We start from the raw sequence: 17,129 nt of genomic DNA on the forward strand, positions 1-17,129 counted from the left end.
AGTGTTAAGTTGTATGAGCTGTTTATACATTTTCACATTAATCCCTTATTGGTCATATCATTTGCAAGTATTTTCTCCCATTAAGCAGGTTGCCTTTTCATTTTGTCAGTGGTTTCCTTGCTGTGCAAAAGTTTTAAGTTTGATTAGGTTCTATTTGTTTGTTTTTGCTTTTATTTTTTTTTTGCTTTAGGAGACAGATCCAAAAAAATATTGCTATGATTTATGTCAAAGAGTGTTCTGCCTATGTTTTCCTCTAGGAGTTTTATGGTTTCTGGTCTACATTTAGGTCTTTAATCCATTTTCAGTTTATTTTTGTATGCAGTGTTAGAGGGTATTCTAATTTGATTCTTTTACATGGAGCTGTCCAGTTTTCCTGGCACCACTTATTGAAGAGACTCTTTTCTCCACTGTATATTTTTGCCTCTATTGTAGATTAATTGACCATAAGTGTGTTCTCCTTTCATCCTGATGTTCAATTCTGCCATAAATTCTGGTTAATTTGGAACCTTTACTTTTACATGCCTATCACTTTTGGAACTTCCTATTAATATCTGCACACTAAGTTCGGCTGAAACAATTTTGCTTTTTAAAAAAAGTAACATTAATTTTGGATCTGTTATGGATAGAAAATATTTTTAACTGCATGGCATTTTTTTCAGAAATTAAATGCTTATCTTTGTAAAACTATAATAGTGTAATCAGAGAAACATATACAGCTCTGCATGGTTACCAGGATTGGCACTTCCTGAGTAGTACATCATAAATATTTAGATTTGTAGCACAAAAGAAAGAAATAGAGAAAGAGGTCTTATAATTCTTAGGTGTTTGCAAGCTATTTAGGTCACATTATTAGAAAGATTTTTGAAAAGCAGGTCTTTGCTATGAAAGCAAAAGTAGCCGAAATCTCTCAATGAATGGATCCATTTATTCATTTATGTATTTGACAAACAAGTATTGACTGCTTCGTGTATGCTGGTACTATAATAAACCTTTTACACATGCTGTCTTATATAATCTTCACAGCCATTTATGAAGTAGGTACTGTGGTTATCATCCCAAGATGATGCAACTGAGGCTCAAAGAGGTTACCTTGTCTGAGACTGCAAGCTAAAAAGTGATGGAGGTGGCTTTTGAATCCCGATCTGTCAGATCCAGAGCTAAGATATACTGACCCAAGTTTCTGCCATTTAGATGCAGCCCATTTTGCTCTAAACCTTTATGTAGTTATCCTCTGTTGTCCATTTTCTGGGAGCCTTTGAGGTCTTAGCTAATTAGAGTGGATACATTTTCTTGGAATAATCATCAATGAGATTCTCATAAGAAACAACCCAGAGTCTACCATCTTTTCTTAAGGAATTGCTGGGTATTACCAATTCATTTTTAGGCAGAACATATCACTTTAAGGATTTATTTATTTACTGCTGATTACTATATGTCATGTTTGTGTGAAAAAGAAGCCATTGTTAAGTGCTATGCTTTCCATAGCTCTTCTCAATGACTGACACATTACATTTCTTTAAAATATATATATTTATTTATTTGGCTGCACCAGATCTTATTTGCGGCATGTAGAATCCTTAGTTGTGGCTTGTGGCTTGTTCAATCCCCGATCAGGGATTGAACCCTGTCCCCCTGCATTGGGAGCACAGAGTCTCAGACACTGGACCATCAGGGAATCCCCAACACATTATATTTCTACTTAATTCACTTGTTAAGGTCTGCCTCTCCACTTTAAAGCATTGACTCTATCAAAGCAGCAATGTTTGCCTCTTCTCTTAACTCTCCAGAGCCTCTGGAGCCCCTAGTATCTCCAGAGCCTCAAAGACTTTCTAGCACATGGTAGGTACACAGTGAACATTATTAAATGAAAAGAATGAGATTATTTCTAAGATGTGATAGAGGTCTACATTTATTTATATCATTCATTTCAGCTCAAATTTCAGAGTAAGTTGCACTGGCACAGTTTGAGGTCATATGAAATGGAAAAAATAATACCTACTACCCTTCTGGGCACATTATTTATGATCCTAAAATTATAAAGTAAGTTTTATTTTCTTTGTTTTATACATGATGAGATTGAGTCTCAACGTCTGTGTCCCCATCCCCCAGCTTAGACAGAGTCTGGATCTCAAAGACTGATCTTTACACAATGCTTCAGGAGCAGGGCTTCCTGCCCTCCCACAAGGAGAGGAGCAGATGATGGAATGTTTTCTAAATCTCTGCACCTCTCCTTCTCTTATAGGGCTGTCTAGAGTCCTCCAGAGAGAGGCAGCCAGGATGTGTAATGGTTAAGAGTCAGGCTCTGTACTCCTGACCACATACAGCCTTGAGCTCTGTATTTGCTACATGACCTTGAGCATAAAATCACTCTGAACTTTAGTTTCCTCATCTATAAAAATGGGGTAATAACAGCAACTACCTCAAGGATATTTTACGAAGACCAAAGAGGATAATTTACGAAGAGTTCTTAGTTTAATGCCTGGCACATAAAACTGCTCAACATTAGCATTAAAATGTCAAACAATCTAGACTTGTTAATTAGTTTTTCTTACATAAAGATTGCACCAAGTATCCACTGGTGCTAATAAAAAATAGTGTGATATTTGTAACCAAGACAGTACATGGGTTTTCAGTTCTAAACCTGCTTAAATTGGTAATACATTTCTGACCCCTGAAATATACTCTAAGTTTGGCTTACTGTAATAAATGTATGAGTGACTCTAATTGCAATAATAATTATGGTAGTAACCACTAGAAGTTATTATCCATTTGTTAAGATATTATCCTAGGCCCCTTACTTACATTATCATTAATTCTTTAATTGACCATCAAAAGAAGGCAGTATTGTTTCCATCTCACAGATAACAAAACCAAGGCTAAGAAGCTGTAATTTTGTTCAAGATCTTTTAGGTGCAAAGTGGCAAGGTCAAGATACAGACTCTAAAGTCCACGTTTGTTCCACTGTGCAGCACTGTCTCCTTGATTATAGTTCTAGACTTGATTTCGACAAAACTAAAGAAGCAGTAATCACTTGTTGAATGAACTGCAACTTGATGTTCCATGCTTTGGAGTTACTTTTACCTTTCTCATCTCATCTGATTAGAGTAGTTTTTAGTCCTTTTATCTTGTTTTTACCTTAAAATACAATTTAAAATAATAATAATAACAAATGTGGAGAGTGGATAACTTCATCATTCTACCATATTTACAGCCTATCTGATTAACAGAAAACACTTTGTTGTCTTTAAAAACTAAGGCACAGCAGGAAAAAAAAATCACAGTTGATTCAATGTTCCTTACATTATGGAACTCATGAGAGTTAATTAATTAATTTGGGCTACACTGGGTCTTTGTTGCTGTGCATGGGCTTTAGTTGCCAGAAGCAGGGGCTTACTCTCCAGTTGCAGTGCACGGGCTTCTCATTTTGGTGGCGGCTTTTATTGTGGGGCACAGGTTATAGGTGCATAGGCTTCAGTAGTTATGGGCTCAGTAGTTGTGGCTCATGGGGTCTAGATCTTGGGCTCAGTAGTTGTGGCACACAGGCTTAGTTGTCCCTCGGCATGTGGGATCTTCCCAGATCTGGGATGGAACTTGGGTCCTGTGCATTGTCAGGCAGATTCCTAACTACTGGACCACCAGGGAAGTTCCAGCATGAGAGGTTTTGATGAGCGATCAGGAAATAACAGTTTAAATGAGTTGCTGTGGGCTGCTCATTCTTACACTGGGTCTATCCTGGTCAAATGACATTCTTCATGGCAATTAATTTTCCCATGCCTCAATTTCTGTGCAACGTAGAAACTGTAAATTTCTAAAAAAAAAAAAAAAAACAAAGACCCTATCTTACTCTTCTTCCTAGTGCCTACCACAATAAAGCTGCTGAGCTCAACTCAGTTGGGGTTTGATGCCTACATTGGCGTGGTCATGAATAACAAGAGCCCAGAGATTGTACTGCCACAATTCTTACTCCATTTTCACAAATTAGGAAATGAGTACTAGGATTGCTCCCTGGCTTATTCCCCTGCACCTTTATACTATTGCACCTTTATACTGATTCTGTAGGTTAGTTTCAGTGATTCCAAACAACTAATAAAAAGTAATGTATCAAACTTTACTCTTTGTTGTTCTGTTCAGTTGCTCAGTCATGTCTGACTCCGTGAACCCATGGACTGCAGCACGCCAGGCTTCCCTGTCCTTCACCATCTTCTAGAACTTGCTCAAACTCATGTCCATTGAGTCGGTGATGCCATCCAACCATCTCATCCTCTGTCGTCCCTTTCTCCTCCTGCCCTCAATCTTTCCCAGCATCAGGGTCTTTTCCAGTGAGTTGGCTTTTTGCATTACGTGCCAAACTTTGCTCTTTAGTTATAAACTAATCCCACTTGGTAACCAGATGCTTCCAAAGAGGAGGCATACAATGTGGTAGGGAGTGTAGGATGCTCTAGGGCACCTCTGATGGACAAACAGTGTGGTAGAGGTGTAGGGTGCACTAGGGTACAGCTGATGGGCTAGTGAAAACTGATTGTGTACATCTCTTCCCAACTCTGTGCTCAGTGACTTCACATTGGTAGCTTTAAATCAGCACTGGTTAGCAGTGTTTGCACCATGGAAATTAGCAAATGCTGCAAATAGCAGCTCCCACTCCTGCAGCTGGTAATCGCTTACCAGCACCCTGCTAGAGAGATGGTCCAGTATTGGATGTTTGCTTTGCTCTGGCTTGGAGTGTCACAGGCAGTGCCTGTCAACAGTAGCAGAGTGCCACATCACACTGTGATGATTTAGAGATGCTCCCCAACCATCGACTACACACACTAAGGCTACAGGCTCTAAAATGAGGTCATATTCACATAGGAATTAAGACAAAGCATTTTTCCCTCCAATTTTAAGGAATTTTGCTACAGTAGCCATGACTGAATTTATTTATGGGGAAACTATTGTTACATCTCATTACTACTGGTAATAAACAACTCTTCTGTAGGAAACTCCACAAGTCAGTGTATCACTTCTAACCCCTAACCATTCAGATAAACCCCATACTGGGCATCAGCATTTAGAGGAGTACATTTTTAGCTTAGACTAGTGGTTCTCAGGGCTTCCCTGGTGGCATAGCAGTAAAGAATCCACCTGCAATGAAGGACACAGGGTTTCAATCCCTGGGTTGGAAAGATCCCCTGGAGGAGGGCGTGGCAACCCATTTCAGTATTCTTCCCTGGAGAGTCCCATGGACAGAGGAGCCTGGTGGGCTCCAGTCCATAGGGTTGCAAAGAGTTGGACACAACTGAAACGACTTAGCAGGCAGGCAGTGGTTCTCAAAGTGTGGTCTTATTTGTTAGAAATGCAAGTTTTTGGTCTCTGCCCCAGACCTATTGGATCAGAAATTCTGGAGATAAAGGAGTTTTCACCAAGTCCTCCAAGTAACTCTGAACCACTAGCTTAGACTTGTGGTTACCTCTTACCAGAGGCAGTTGCAATGAGAATCTAGTAAAAATGCTTAAGCTCTGCTAAAATATTCTATCCCATTATTCTGAAATCTTGATCCAATAGACATCTTTTAATAGATTCTCATGAAATGTCCTCTTGTATATTATTTAAGTCTCTGATAAGCTATGTATTCATAAGCAATTCTTTTGAGACTGCTTCATTTGACAGATTGCAATATATCTATCATTTGTTGCAAATTATTTCTGATACACTACTTTAAATTCTACTAAATAGGTGAAAATCCATAGAAATTCTCTTAAGAAATATCCAGAGAAACATTTATAGTTCTGCGCCATCTCTTGTTGATCATTTTGGCTGTGCTAACATGAGAAGAGAGTTCATTTTGTTACTCTATTGACTGAATTAAAGTACTTTAAATACAAGGGTAAACCTTGATTAACTTACAGAAATAGAATCACATTTCAGGTACACAAATGAAAGGGGGGATGAAAGGAGGAGAGAAACCTTGAAAGGCATTTGACAGGGGAGGTTATATTCCCCAGATAGCCCTGTCAGGCAGCTCTGTCGACAATAAAAAGAAGAAAACAAATAAATTGGAGGTTGTGTGAATGTCACAAGACCAGAATATAAATATGACACAGAGCAAAGTAAATACCAATAATTCACATTCTCACAAAATGTTTTAGGGTGATACCTTCTTGCTATGTCAAAATGAAAAGGAAAAAAAATGATATGTAGGTAAATCTGCAAGACCCTGGGTGCAGCTTTCACTCTTTATTCATAATAAGCCAACTCAAAACGCACTACTGCAGGTCCAACAGGCCAAATAACACAAACAAAGACCAAGAGTGACAAGACTCAGGACATGGATTTAAGATTCAGAGAACATTTCAACTCTGCTTAACTTTCTAACCCTTAAGATTCAGAGAACATTTCAACTCTGCTTAACTTTCTAACTCACCAGAGACAAGGCAGTCTTCACTCTGAGCAGACAAAGAAGCTCTTTAGAATGTGAAATTCAGGACTTAGGTTTTTTCTTCTTGCTAAACAGACTGCAGAAACACGCATCCAAGAGTAGGTTTTAAATGATGGCTTTTTTCTTTATTCATTACGAAGTTCTTTCAAGCTTTTCCTATCAACGTAATTATCCATCTGTATTTGAACTAGATCTTAACAAGCTCTTCGAGGCTAACCCCTCAGCATTAGTTTTGTCATTGCCACCCAGGTCCTGTCTGATTTTGTTCAGTGATACCACCTGTCTGCTCCTGGTCCAATGGATGCCTTCTTGAAAATCTTACATAACTGCCTTTTTCCTGTTCCATGGGCTTCACCTCACCATATCTAATGGAAGCCCTTGCCCAGAATCCAAGAATGTTGTTCCAGAGAGGCCTGGTGAGTGTCACTGCTCATGAACAAGAACTCGCCCTTCCCCGCCTTGGGAAGCCAGAACACCCTGTCTTCCTGGCATGCCCAGGTCCTGCCAGCTCAGGAAACAAGACCCTTGGTCTGGTATGAGAAATCTGCTTTGCTCCCTGTGGTCATAAAGCCTTCAGCTTTAACTATTCAATAAATCCTTAAGGAAATCAACCCTGAATAGTCACTGGAAGGACTGATGCTGAAGCTGAAGCTCCAATACTTTGGCCACCTGTTGGGAAGAGCCAACTCATTAGAAAAGACCCTGATGCTGGGAGATTGAAGCTAAAAGGAGAAGAGGGTGGTGGGGTATAAGATGGTTAGATAGCATCACTGACTCATGGATATGAATCTAAGCAAACTCCAGGAGATGGTGAAGGACCGGGAAGCCTGGAGTACTGCAGTCTACGGGGTCACAAAGAGTTGGACATGACTTGGCGACTGAACAACAATTCAATAAATACTACTTTTCTATAAGGTGCTTGCATTCTAAACTCCAATGAACTCTCTGATAAAGAAGTATTGTTGTCTGTGACTGATTCATACTGATGTTTGGTAGAAACCAACATAATACTGTGAAGCAATTATCCTTAAATTAAAAATGAATAAATTTAAAAGCAAGTTACAAAAGAATACTATAGTACGGTAAGACTTACACAAATTAAGAAGTAATATGATACTATGTTTTGTTATGGAGATATATGTAATTAAGGGTAATGGGAAAAATTATTAGGAAAGTTGCAGATCAACCTCAGGATAGTGTTCATCTTTGGGACTGGGAGGGTAACAATGGTTTCAATTGTATCTATAATATTTTGTGTTTTAACATTTATCTAAAACAATTTGGACAAACATTAAAAAAAAGAAGTATTGTTCTAATATCCAGAGCTGTAGGTGAGAAAATGAATTCCCTCACTCTCCTTCCAGAGCCAATTGAGCCAAGAAGTTAAAATATTTTGGATTGATCCAGGCTTTATAGCAAATAACCTATACTAGGACATAGAAGCTGAAACTTTAAAAAGTCCAAAAGGACAATCATCTTCATAGTATTTAGACATGTCATGGGGTACAACCAAAGTTATCAGCAGTGTACTTGAGGTGCTTTCTGTTCAAACTATTGAAAGGTTCTTCACAACTGGGTAACTTCTTTGGCTCTTTTTTGTTTTCCCTAGACTGTCTCTGGGTGAAACAGCATTTCTGATGGTTTCCATTGCCTCAAGGGCTTACCTTCAACTCAGACCTCTTTCCTGAGTTCTAGGCCCATGTGACTGACCTTTGAGTTCATGTGGGCTTCACTGGTTTCAGTTCCCACTCTGCTTTTCCTCTTATTATACGTGACTTATTAAATGTGAACTCCATCCACCTGGCAGCTCATGCCAGTAACTGAGCACCTCACAGATCCCTCCCTCTCCTTCAGCCCTCACATCTCATTAGTTCTCAGAGCCCTAAATTCTGCTTCCTTCACATCTCTCAGACACACCTACTTTCTCTCAGTTACCTGAACTCAGGCACACTGCATTGCTCTATGGATGAGAACAACTTTCTAGCTGGTCTTCCTCCCCTGATCCATTCTTCACAGCCAGAAAGAGCATTCTAAAAGGCAAAGTCAATCACATAACTCCTTTGCTTCAAACGTCCTAGACTGAAATAAGAGTCCTTTGTGACCTACTTCCCGTCCATCTCTGCAAGCTCATCTTTGGCTTTTTCTTCTTCCATCCTCTGCGCTGGAACTACAGAGTCCTCAACTGTTTACTCTGCATTTCTCCATGCTTTTGTACCTGCTACTACTCTCTACCCTTCTTCACATCCTTCTGCTTGATTTCTGCTTACCTTTTAAAAATCCATCTTCCAGGAAGTTTCTTCAAGTTACTTTCAGATTAATCACCCCTTCCGTGTATTACAGCAGACACGGTCTAGTACTTACATGGTATTGTAACTTCACTCTCTTTCCCCACTGGACTGAGAGCTCGTTGAAAGCTGAAACTTTTTTTAACCACCCAGTTCCTGGAGATGTTGAACAAAGTCTGGCCTCAAAAAAATACTTCTATCAAATGACTAAATGAAATAGTTTAGAGTGAGGGTATATGTTCCCGTGCTACTTCTGGCTGGAAACCAGCTAAATTAAGGCTTCACAGAAGTAGATATTACTGAAGTCAAAAAAATTGTGCAAGGAAGGCAGAGTTAGATTTTTAAGATACTGGTCAGTTAGGCTTGATTGTTGGAACGTGTCTCTCCTAAAGACAAAGGGGAGAGTCTTGGCAGTTGCCAACTTCCCAGCAGCTGCTAGGGACAAAAGCAGTTACGTGGGAGAGAGCCTGACTCTGTGCACTGTGGACAGATGTTAACAAAGCAGCCCAGACACATGCTGAGGGCCTGACAGTCCCCACGGAAGCAAGTTTAAAAGTCTCCATTGGGCCTGTGGCCAATAAACAAAAAAAGGTCTTTCTTCCATTGTTTCAGTTCTGTAGATTCTTAATTTGAAAAATACATAGTAAGCACCTATGCCGCTGCTGCTGCTAAGTCGCTTCAGTCGTGTCCGACTCTGTGCGTCCCCATAGACGGCAGCCCACCAGGCTCCACCGTCCCTGGGATTCTCCAGGCAAGAACACTGAACCATTTCCTTCTCCTTATCAAATTTACACTTCAATTAGATCTATTTATATAAGTTTTAAAATTTATTTTTAATGGAAGGATAATTGCTTTATAATATTGGTTTGATTTCTGCCATACATCAACATGAATTAGCCATAGATGTACATATGTTCCCTCTCTCTTGAACCTCCTTCCCTAGATATATTTTTAAAACAAACTTTGAAAAAAAGAACTTCATGCCTCACTTGAAAATACAGCCACATTGTGGACTACACGAATAATTTCTGTATCATTGCCTGCACATTTGTCAGTGCTCTGCTGAAAAGCTGCCTTTCTGGGTTCGATCTGCTTTATTTTCTACCCAAACCTCTCAACCCACACTCTGTCTCTCCACCAGAAATGTCATCTATGTTCTTTAAGCATCAACCTGTCCTAATTGGCAGAAAACCCTGAAAGCAGCTTGAACTCAAAGAAGGCTTGGCTTTGGCTTCACAGCCCGGTGGAAACCTGACCGACTCTCAACTTGGGAACCTGTGAGGGTGCAAGATACTTCCTGATTTTGTAATCAAAGGGAGAATGGAATAGAGGTGCTACTTTAAAATGCTGTGTGGGCTTTGTAAATAAATAGATCTACTGCTCTAGCAGAGATGGTCTGAGGTTCAAAGCTGGCCCTGGTGGATAGGAGTTATGATATCGCCAAACTAGCCATTCGATGACTTGCTGGGCAACTCTCAGCCACACTTCCAACTTTGTCTCTAGAAACACTGTGCTTATCGGAAAATGCAGTTTGGCTGCTTATGTTTTCCTTCCTAAAGTAGAACTTAGCAACATTTTAAGGTTTCCAAAGTTGAGTGTGAATAGGTATGCTTTGATTAGAAACTCTAAATCAGAGTTTAGGAAACTCTAATGCACTAAAAAGGAAATCAGATCGAGTATGTTTTATGTCAGGAAGCCCAGGTGGCACAGTGGTAAAGAACCTGCTGCCAATGCAGGAGACACAAGAGATGTGGGTTCAATCCCTGAATTGGGAAGAGCCCCTGGAGTAGGAAATGGCAGCCCACTCCAGTCTTCTTGCCTGGAAAATTATATGGACAGTGGAGCCTGGCTGGTCCGTGGAGTCACAAAGAGTCGGACACGGCTGAGCACTATCCACACATGTTTAATGTGCCACATCCTCTTTATCCACTCATCTGTTGATGGGCGCTAAGGTTGCTTCCATGTCTTGGCCACTGTAAATAGTGCTGCTATGAACTCTGAACTTTTCAAATTAGTCTCTTCAGAACATTATTCATCCATAGAAACAAATAATGCCATTTGCAACAACATGGATGGACCTAGAGATTATCACATTAAGTGAAGTCAGAAAAAGCAAAATATCATATGATAGCACTTATATATGGGCTCTTAAGAAATGATATAAATGACCTTATTTACAAATCAGAAATAAACTCACAGACATAGAAAACAAACTTCCAGTTACCAGAGGGGAAAGTGGGGGTGGAGGGGGAGATAAATTCGGAGTTTGGGATTAGCAGATACAAACTACTATATATAAAATAGATGAACAACAAAGACCTACTGTATAGCACAGGGAACTATATACAGTGTCTTGTAATAACCTATAACGGAGAAGAACCTTAAAAAGAAATATATATATATATAGTGAAAGTGTTACTTGCTTAGTCATGTCCGACTCTTTGTGACCCCTTGAATGGTAGCCTGCCAGGCTTCTTTGCTCATGAGATTTTCCAGGCAAGAATACTGGAGTGGGTTGCCATTTCCTTCTCCAGGGGATCTTCCTGACCCAGGGATTGTACCCAGGTCTCCTGCATTGCAAGCAGATTCTTTACTGTCTAAGGAGGGAGATAAATTAGGAGTTTGGGATTAGCAGATAAACACTATATATAAAATAGGTAAACAACAAGGACCTACTATATAGCACAAAGAACTATATTCAATGTCTTTTATATATATATGTGTGTGTGTGTGTGTGTGTGTGTGTGTTACACCTGAAGCTAACACATTATAAATTGATTTTTAAAATTGTTTTAAACATTGATTATGTTTTATAAGCTGCCATGTCTCTTGCACCCTTCTTTCTGTCAGCTGCAGCCCCGCTTTTTCCATCACTGACACTCAAGAGCTTGAAGATAGCTATTTCTCCCATTCCACTGTCCACCCATCAGTCACACAATAGTCAAGATGTATAGATTTTACTTCCACTTTACCTTTCCTCTCACCTCTTTCTCCGACTTTGTCCACCACCCTCTGAGCTCTGGCCCACTGGATGGATTAATCCTGCTTTTAGATTAGTAAAACAAGATTCTGATGTTTTCACCACCAAACCACCCAACACCCACTGCTCATTTTCCTGAAACAGGTCTTGAGAAATGTCATTCCCCTGATCAACAGTGCTCAAGGGAGTCCCACTCTTTCCTAAATCAGTTCTACCTTCCCAGATTTTCCACCTACCTTTCCTGCTCTATATTTTGTTATTTCCACTGTGGATACATGTTTACCCTTCTTTCCGCACACACTCCTGCATCTGTGCTTTCTTGCCTGGAAAATTATATGGACAGTGGAGCCTGGCTGGTCCCTGGAGTCGCAAAGAGTCGGACACAACTGAGCACTATCCACACACATGTTTATGACTTCACTTAATGTGATAATCTCTAGGTCCATGCTCATGGGATTTTGCAGGCAAGAATACTGGAGTGGGTTGCCATTTCCTTCTCTGGGGAATCTTCCTGACCCAGGGATTGCACCCGGGTCTCCTGCATTGCAGGCAGATTCTTTACTGTCTGAGGAGGGAGATACATTAGAAGTTTGGGATTAGCAGATAAATACTATATATAAAATAGGTAAACAACACAGACCTACTGTATAGCACAAAGAACTATATCTGTGCTGTTGCCCATACTGTTTCACCCAAGCTACCTGATTTGAGGGCTGGTTCCAGCATTTACTAGCTTCGTGCTTCTGTTTCCTCAGTTATAATACAGGGATCATAATAGCACCTACTTCATAGGGTTTTGTCCTGATTACATGAAGAAATCCACACAAAGCTCTTAGAAGAGCCCCAGCCACAAAGTAAGTATCCAGTGACCGTTAGTGATCATTACTATTATCATCATCCCTTTCAAGAACCATTTCAAATCCACCTCTTTAGCAAAGGCTTTTTTAATTGCCCAACTCAAATGTTTTTTCCTCTTTTTGTACTTCTCTGAATAGCATTTGACACAGAATGCCGTGCCTTAGAATAGTGTGTGCATTTATTGTGGCCTGGCCTGGACTATACAGTTCCCAGGGTTGAGGAAGTTTTGTTCATCATCGTGTGCATCGAAGGACCTTGCATAGCTCCTGGCACATCAAAAGGACTTAATAAATACTGGCTAAATTGAAATAAATTGACTTTCCTATTTTGAATACTCCATTCCACAAGCTGAGGAAAAATATCCCATAAAGATAAGCAAATGAAATGAACACCTTGATAACAAGGATGTTACTGGTGAAAGACACAGAGATTGATGTCATTGGAAAGCTTGCCCTGATAACATCCTTTCATCCTTGTTCTTGGTTGCAGGTCTGCTTAGTGGCCTATCTCGGTTTGTTTATGCTTTGCGTCTCCTATCAAGTTGACGAACGGACATGTATCCAGTTTGCCATGAAAGTAAGTTGTCATTTTTCTTTTTCTTTTATCGTCACATAGAAAGAAACATGAGTACAAAAGCAAGGAGGACTTTTTAAGGGGTTGCGTATCTGATTATTCTAGAAATTGGATTTTTAGGCAGGCCAAAAAATGTTTTAGGAGGACATTCATCCAGTCCCCAGAGGTAATGCAGATTTTTCTTTTTTTTTGGTAAGTCTTAATTTCCATGAACTGGATTTGCACGGAGCACATGAAGTCTGTCCTCCAATGCCCTTGAATATCGAAAATTCGTCAGCTCAACAAAACACTTGGCTAAGGAAAAGATGTCTTAGATCAGTGCCCACTTTCCCATTTGGGTTTTTTTTTTTTTTTTTTAAGAATGCTTTAATAATGAAGCAGTCTAAGCGCATTTCCCCTTGTAGGTGGGATCACTGAGACAGAGAAAAGTATATCGGGTGCACCCAAATGATCTGTGCCAAGAGTCTGAGGGCAAAGGTGGGAGATTGGGATATGCTTGGTGTAGCAAATGTGTGTGTATTTCCTGTGTGTGTCTTTTTCCTGTTAGAGACGGTGCATTTGGTTGGAGCCAGTTCAAGTACACAGCATTTTCACTGCACAGTAGAATCTGCTCCAAAGGGAAACACAGACACACCCTTTCAGAGTTTAGGGAGATAAACACCCCACTCACACATCAGAGTTAGTAGAAATTCAATTCCTACATTCTCTTTCAACTCCTGCAGCAGAGAACAAAAAGCTTTCTGTAATGGTGGTGGTGGTTGGTTGTTTTTTTTTGGGGGGGTCCACTCACATTGTTTACTTTTCTTCTACAAGAAAACACATAAAAATTGGATACGCTTTTGTTCACTAAAATAAGAAAGCATAAAGCATAAGAGTAAGTTAACTATATCATTTGGAAATTACAAAAATGAAGAAAATAAGATGTCAGTATATTCTAGTATATTGACATAAAAAACAATGTGCTTATACATACATATATATATACATATTTAAGTCACACTGTAAAAGTAGTGAAGAAATATTCAAATTATTTTGACTAGCAAAAAAACTGGCTACACAAAATATATGGTATGATCGTACAAAAATAAAAAAATAGCTCTTATATACAGGGAAAAAAATAGTTTCTCTGAGTGGTGGGATTATAGATACATTTTGGTAGGTTTTTTTTCTTTAATTTTGAGGTGTTTTCCAATAATTAGATGTAACTTTTCTAATTTAAAAATTGAATGGATGCTATTTTAAAAATTGATAGAATTTTGGTGGATATGCCTCACATGGAAATGTTACTTTTTCTGTCTGAGGGTGTTCCTTAAAGAAGGCCAGACTAAGCAGACATCATCCCTGTTTACTTTTTGAGTAGAAGTCTGAATAAACTGCAAGGCTTAGTAATGGTTTTTTTTCAAAGCCAGAAAGCCTAGTAAGAAATGATATGTTAAACCATGTGAATGTCACTCATCAGGTTAAAAGGGCTCTAAACTAGGTTCATCAGTTTCTGTGAAACACCATCATCTCCCTCTCCCTCATGGTCCCAGGAGACAGTAGAGGCAACAGCATCATTTTCACAGAGGCCCCTAAAGCCTAAATGTCTTCACTTAAGGAGTAAGGACAAATAAATAAAAAAGGCATTGCTAGTGTCTGCCAGGTTGAGAAGTCCCCACTAGGAAGATCTCATTAGCTATCTTTTTTTTCCACCTGTGACAGACATTGACAAATACAGAGACACTTTCTCTTCTCCTGAATGTGACCTTTAGTGACGCTAGTTTTCAGCTAAGATGCCGGCTATATCATCTTCAGGTCGAAAGTGAGCTTCAGTCAATCTCCCGGTTTTCCAAAGTCAAGACAGGCTACAGCCACACTACCCTGTGCTTCTCACATTGTTTAGAGGAGAGGGGATGAAACACACTTTCCTGCGGTGTTTCTCACTAGCAAAACCATGTTAGTGATTGATATCCTGGCCACACTTTGGAGAGAATTTATTTCCTTGTGTTGAACGCCCAGATAGGCAGCACAAGCCGTCCTCCGAGGGTGATGACAGTGCCTCTGTGCAGACACACACACACACACACACACACACACACACACACACACACATACGAGGGTGATGACAGTGCCTCTGTGCAGCACGCGGGTGCGCGCGCGCACACACACACACACACCCACACACACACACCCTCCCCTTTTCCTTACAGACAATAGCCACGGCAGCTTGTCTTTTCATCTCAAGCTAGCACAATCTTTTCTGGCGGCCCTTTGGCAGGCCCTGTGAGCATCCTTCCATTCTTCTCCCTGGACTTTGCTCCTGGGCTGGGGGGGTGGGGGGGGGGCATCCGGCCATGGATTGGGCCTCCTGCCTATTCTCGTGGCTCTATTTTCTCGGGGCTCACCTCGATGGTTTTCAGAATCGTGTCCGGTTCATGTGCTTGCGGAAAGACTCGGGAGGCACATTCCCCCACGAGGGTATTGGAGGCGCAATGGCCCGGTACCCACCGCCCTCCGGGAGGCCCCTGGGCTGCCCATCGAGGAGCAGAGGGGCCTTACCCTGCCAGCCACCCGGAAGATACTTAAATTGAAGCCGAACCTCCCTCCTCCCGCAGTAACTGAACGCTGAAGCGGCGGCCGGGTACCAATTAGAGGCGGCGAGCGCGGGGCCGCGGTTACATAAGTGCAGGGGGCGCCCGCCTCCGCCCGCTGTCCTGCGCCTGCCGCCGGCGTGTCCCCCGCAAGACAGATGCGGCCGGAGCCGCGCTGCTACCAAGATATATTTGCAGGCATTCCCAAGGTCATCGTAAACACTTTCATTGATAGTTTATTTGTGCCTTGTAGGTAAAACCAGCCACTTGATTTTAAATTACAGATTCTGACCCAGAAGCTTGTTGCTGTCGGCTGAGTTGAAAGCCGCGAAGGAAAAATGCTGTAGCGCTGCAGAAGTGGCCCATAGGCTTTGGCCGATCAAGTCTATATTTATGTCTTGAAATGGAGAAGAAACTTGATGCTGTGGCTCAGTCTTGTTTACTTGGCCCGATGCTTTTCTGCAGTGGGAGAAGCAGAATCACCATGTGTGAGCTAGTGCACCAATGAAAATGTATTCTTATTTAAAGGAGCAGAGGGGCATGCTTTCATTGGTGCTCTTGAGGCTTTTAGCATATTTAAAATACTCGGCTCAGTTCTCGGTTAAAACTGAGTGATCTCTCCGTATTTGTGTAAATATTTACATCTTTTATACAAGCCAAGTATGTGTTACTCTCACATGACATAGAAGACAAAGTCAGTAGGATTGATTTCCTAAAAGTCCTGAGAACAGGCAGCTCTTTCCATGTCTACTAATGTGTTTATTTCACACATACTCAAATAGTGCTACTTCGTACCAGTCACTGTTCTAAGCCCTGCACATATATCAACTCTTTGGATCCTTAGAGTAATGCTGTGAAGCCAGTGTTAGATGAAGAAGCAGAGGGACACATGGGATCGATTAATTTGCCCAAGGTTCATAGTTAAGGGGGGAGAACCAGGATTCTAACCCAGGCTGTCTGGCTCCCCAGTACATGCCTGTAATCCTCATCCAGCCCTGCTGTGCACTTGCTAAATGTCTTGGCAAACCTTTTGATCTTTAGGCCAAAAAGTTCTCTTTTAAAAAGAGACAAAACTCTCATTTCAGCAAATGGATTTTCATAATGGTTATGAGAACATATTTTTTTTTGCAACAATTTGACTAACTTACACATCAAGAATAAGGGATTATTGTCATTGTTTCAAGATAATGCATCAGTTGATGCTCTAGAAATTCTCTAAGGATATATGTGTGTGTGTGTGGGGGGGTGTTTTGACAAGACTTCCTTAGTGCCATCCATTGATGACAATAAAATGTGTAAAGAATACTCTAGTTGGGGCCTTTCTGAAGAAGCAGATGACTCTCAGGTTGGAAATTATTCCTTTAATTTAAGCCTTCTCTGCTGGTAGAGTCTTTGCTGTATTCATGTTCTCAGAGCAATTTGTTCCCAGTTCCCTGCGTCTGCCCTGG

At 40.7% G+C, this 17,129-nt stretch overlaps 1 protein-coding gene across 1 annotated transcript in view; it reads left to right on the top strand.

Annotated features, from left to right (window-relative positions):
- SSPN (sarcospan) overlaps positions 1–17,129 on the top strand; it is a 44,957-nt gene that overhangs the window by 21,046 nt on the left and 6,782 nt on the right. Inside the window, exon 2 of the mRNA XM_020907342.2 lies at positions 13,028–13,114. Coding sequence (XP_020763001.2) covers positions 13,028–13,114 — 87 coding nt within the window. The remainder of the gene's footprint in view (positions 1–13,027; positions 13,115–17,129) is intronic.

This window comes from Odocoileus virginianus, chromosome 23 (assembly GCF_023699985.2).
Source record: "Odocoileus virginianus isolate 20LAN1187 ecotype Illinois chromosome 23, Ovbor_1.2, whole genome shotgun sequence".
Classification (NCBI taxonomy): domain Eukaryota; kingdom Metazoa; phylum Chordata; class Mammalia; order Artiodactyla; family Cervidae; genus Odocoileus; species Odocoileus virginianus.